This window comes from Mycothermus thermophilus (genome assembly GCF_041956435.1).
Source record: "Mycothermus thermophilus strain CBS 625.91 unplaced genomic scaffold VTJ04scaffold_2, whole genome shotgun sequence".
In the NCBI taxonomy this organism is placed as follows: domain Eukaryota; kingdom Fungi; phylum Ascomycota; class Sordariomycetes; order Sordariales; family Chaetomiaceae; genus Mycothermus; species Mycothermus thermophilus.
Window position 1 is genome coordinate 4,486,854 of NW_027191428.1, and position 4,490 is coordinate 4,491,343.

Consider the following 4,490-nt stretch of genomic DNA (forward strand, 5'->3'; position numbering starts at 1 on the left):
CGTTCTTTCTTTCTTTCTTTCTTTCTTTCTTTCTGTTTTCTTTCCATATCCTGCTTTCTTTGTTCTATGCTGGCTTGGGTTCAAGGTAAATAGAGCAGCTGATGTCTGCTCAACCCTCCAAACTTTGATGGACTCAATATCGCTTGAACTGGACTTGCCTCTGAAGACATCCACAAGTATAACAGGGCGAGAAATCTGGAATTCCGTCAGACCCTATGTCCTCCAAGCAGGGCTTGCTCATACCGAGCTGACAACTCGCCTTCGATTTTGATGGACATGAAAGCCTTCGGGAGGTTCAGATGGTAGGTTCAGACCGCATCAGATGGTCTGGGGCCTGGAGAAAGTCGACAGTGACCTTCCACTCGGCACCTCTCACAGCCAATTCAGCATTTGAACAGCTGCCTCCTACCAGGAGCACCACCATTCACCCTGTGACAAAAGTATTCCGCCCCAAAAGAACGAAGACGCTTCGTTTCGTCCAACGTCCAACAAACTCCCGACTCCCTATCAGGTACTCCTCGGACCCGACAAACCAAAACACAACACCGCTCCACGCAAACCTGCAACCTCCCAAGAACCACAAACACAACTAACAAACCCAAACACCTAAGATCAAGCACAAACCAAAGTCACCCTCAAGTCATTAACCCACACCGAAACCATCCTTCCCTCTTCAACCCCCTTCCAACCCGGCCCCTCCCTCACCTTCACCATTCACAACAACATCACGACGTCACCACAGCACCCCACCAAGCCTCGACCCAAGCCTCGACCCACACAACCACGTGCGCCAAGACCCTCTTCTTCCGCTCCACCACTACCGACCGACGGGAGCCTCAGGCACACCCAACCTGAAACCTCAGGTAACCAGGTACGCCAAGCCTCCCCAGCCCCACCTGCCTCCATTCAGCTCCAGGGGCAGGACGCAGCCCAGCCTAGCCGACGTCCCGTGCCCAGGCCGGGCCAGGCGCGCATTTAACCGCTCCCACCGACCGCTGTTTCCAACAAGTAATCCGGTATAGTGTAACGGTTAACATATCGCGTTTTCACCGCGAAGCTCGGGGTTCGACTCCCCGTACCGGAGGTTGCGATCCAACAAGTCGCATTTCCTTTTGCCATTTTTTTCAACAATTCCTCGAGACTCGGGAGTGCTTGGATTGTTTGATTTTTGGTCTTTTTGCTTGATTGCAGGTGTGTTTGTTGTGCGTCAAAAGTTGATTGATGGGTTTGTCAAAGAGATTTTGGCTTTTGTTTGTTTTCTTGTTTGGTTTCACATCTCCTCCCTCTCTCTGTTGCTGTTTTCAATTGAGTTGCTCAACCCACCTCACTTTGCTAGAAACTGGAGTTCAGCTGATCCGTTCTATCGCCACGGATTCTTCTCTCAATCACCTCTTCAACATGCATGATTCCACTAAGTGACTGAGAGAACGGCACAGACTGAATCCCATCACCCAGGTCTCCCTTCACCAGAGACACTCATCAAACAAGCCATGTCGACAATCCAACTACATTAAATTCTCAATTCAAACCGAACCCTTCGACCATAATCGCGGTCGCCTTCTATCTATCGTTGCCAAACCTATAACCGTAACAATGCCAATGATGCGATGATGATGATGATAAGACGATATGCAAAACCCATAATCCTCCTCCCAACACAGCAACAACCCCGAGGCCCCAGCCTCCGGGATGTTACAAACATGATGTATATATACAGGCCAGAGGTAGTTGTACAGGGAATCAAACCAAAGGAAAACAGAGAGAAAACAAACAGATCCAAAAAAACAAAACGCCTCTCACGCCTCTTTCTCTTTCTCGGCCACGACCCAGGGCCAAACCCGAATACACACAGAAGTTTCGCGCCAAATGGAGGATAACGCCACCCATGAGAGAAAAAACACACTAAGGGAAACAAAACGAACCGAACTAAATCAGAGGGAAATATGAAACACAGGGAAGGAAAGGCGCATCATTGCCCCCTCCTCCGACGCTCGTACTCTTCGAGATCCCTCTGGGCGAGGCGCTCCTTGGGCCGGATCTCCTCGATGAGGGCCTCGAGGCGCGCGACCTCGGCGTCGGCAGCGCGGCGCGCCTCCTCGGACCCGGACTGCGCCGCGCGCCGAGCGTTGGCGACCGCTTCGCGGTACGCCTCCTCGGCCTCGCACAGCGCTTCGGCATAGTACTTGGCCTTGTCGGGCACCCAGTTGCGGCGGTGGTAGTTGATGTACCAGCTTCCGACTTGGTCTGGAGAGAGAGACAAAGAGATGTGGTTAGTCGACTTGTTCAACAGAATGTTGTCGGAAAGAACATGGAAACTTACTCCTATCAAGGCCAGCCTCGCGCGCAATCTGGTCCTTCTCCTCTGACGTAAACTTGAGCGTGTCGATTCTCCGATTCGCCCACCGCTTGAGCACGTCGATGGTCTCCTGCGAGAAGTTCCTCCGCTTCTTGCCCTCGCCGTCGTTGCCCCCATCGCTGCCGCCGGCTGAAGGTCCCGTCCGCTTGCGCCCCCTGGGCTCGGGATTGTTGCCGTTCTGCGACGAGACGAACCCAGCGGTGCTGGGGTAGCCGCCGCCATGTGGTGGGGCGGGGGCGCCATGCCCGTTCGGTACGGGGGCGGCGTAGCCCCGAGGAGAGTAGTCGTCCGGGCTGTACCCGCTGCCGCCAGATCCTGGACGGTGCGATGATGGTTGGCTGGCGAAGCGTGCCGCCAGGTGGCTCGTCTCGGGGCCGTAGGATGCGCGGTGATCGGTAGGAGCTTGCCGGTACGTTGGTGATGGGTACGGCCCTTGGCTGCGCCCATTAATGGTCGAGGGAGGCGCCGGGTCCGCCCAGTGGCTGGCGTAGCTGTTGTCGTCGGGGGGAGTCCACTGCATGGGCTGATCGCGAACAAGTGCTGCTGGTGGCGGCAGGGTCCTGGGAGACGTCGAAGTTGCCGAGAAGGAATTCCGCACCGGGTCCCGCCGCCATGGGTCCTCCTCTCTCCTCGCCTCGCTTGGCCGACGGTTGTGGTACGAAGACCACTCAGATGGCCTCGGGGGCGGAATGCCATACGGCGGTGATGGCGGCCTGGGGTTGGACCAACCCTTGGGCCCATCCCATCTGTAAGGATCCGGCCCCATTCCTGGCCTACCCATCGCGCCCTCAGAAAGGCTTTGTACGAGCTGGTGGTAGGTTAGCATCCACGGAAGGTCACAACTGGTGAATGAAAAGGCTCTACCTCTCCGAAGCCGGGCAGGACAACCCTGCCTCTCGGCTGGTTGTCGTTGTGAGCGGCCATAGCCATTGAAGTGAGTGTGGGAGCGGGTTCGAGACTAAAGCCTCGAAGCGCACAAGAGATCGAGATCGAAAGATAGATGAGCGAAACAGGGGAGCAGCGCCTTGAGGAGTAGGTTGTTCTGAGAAGCGTTTAGGAGACTAGGAAAGTAGCTCGGTGAGGGTTCACGTCGTCGTCGCTATTTGTCTCTGTCGTCAGGTGAAGGGTAAACACGGGCAGAGCGGTATTTAAGATGCTTTCGCTTGGACGGTGCCGGGGAGGATGGATGGAACGTCGTAACGCAGGTGTGTTCAAAGCGACTGTGAGATCGACGAGTATGCAAGTCGGATGGTAAGTGGTAGTGTATAAACGCAGAGCAGTCCACGGAACCAGGTGAGGCAAGTGATCAAACTCGACCAGAGGCCCAAGTCATGTCGTTGAAGGTGAAGCACAGGATCACTCTGGAAGAAGTGGCCGACAGCTTAGTTTCGAGTACGTCTTCCCTGGTGGTCCCAGGAGCCCAGGAGGGCAACAGCTAATATCAGCAGTGCTGCCCATGCCTCCGTGGGGCTATCCCGGAACCAGGATGGATATGCGAGCAGGCTTAGGTGACGGGGGGCGGGCGGACGCCCATAGACCGGCAGGTGATGGCATGGCGGTACAGAGATGGAGTGTGTTCAGTACGGTATTCCGTGCAGTGGCATCGGTACGGACACGCCCTCCCCGCAGCCCTTGACATGAGAAGGTGAACACCCCCCTGGCAGGGGGTGGTGGTTAGCTAGCAGCCGCATGTGTTGCATGGTTGTTCGGCTGTGGACCCGAGAAGCGTAGCTCCGAGGTGGGGGGGGAAGACCCATGGAACGGCGACTAGAGGCCCTGGACGGTGGAGCACTCAGCGACCGAAACAGTTCCCGGCTTCCATGTGACGGATGACGGGGGAGCAGGCTGTTTGAGAGAAGCCGCAGCGTCGACGGACACAACAAAGCTGCCGTATCCTTGCGTTCTCGTGATACTACTCTGTATTGCCTGCCCGGTACAGCAGGTCAGCCGTAACTCGGTATGTCGTTTGTGTTGTTTGTCTGAGCACACGGTGATCGTTTCTCTCCGTCACGGCAATCCGACAATGTAAACGCAGGGTCGGGTTGGGCTCGCCCGTGCGGTCGCTGTGCTCGTGACGGCGAGTGGACGACGGGCAAGGTGGAAAGCTGGAAACGTGCTGCCGGCAGGCTGGGGC

The 4,490-nt window shown here is 56.2% G+C and overlaps 1 protein-coding gene and 1 non-coding gene across 2 annotated transcripts; one reads left to right on the plus strand and one right to left on the minus strand.

Annotated features, from left to right (window-relative positions):
* The first annotated feature begins 1,012 nt into the window (after positions 1-1,012).
* VTJ04DRAFT_t34 lies at positions 1,013-1,084 on the plus strand. The gene has a single exon. It is a non-coding gene; the product is annotated as a tRNA-Glu (tRNA).
* An 885-nt stretch (positions 1,085-1,969) lies between these two features.
* Positions 1,970-3,286, minus strand: VTJ04DRAFT_3830 (uncharacterized protein; the record flags this gene model as incomplete). The annotated part of the gene is made up of 3 exons (XM_069361774.1): positions 1,970-2,244; positions 2,321-3,164; positions 3,221-3,286. 3 exons carry the CDS (start codon positions 3,284-3,286, stop codon positions 1,970-1,972), a joined length of 1,185 nt encoding a protein of 394 aa, XP_069222351.1.
* Between the last annotated feature and the right edge of the window lie 1,204 nt (positions 3,287-4,490).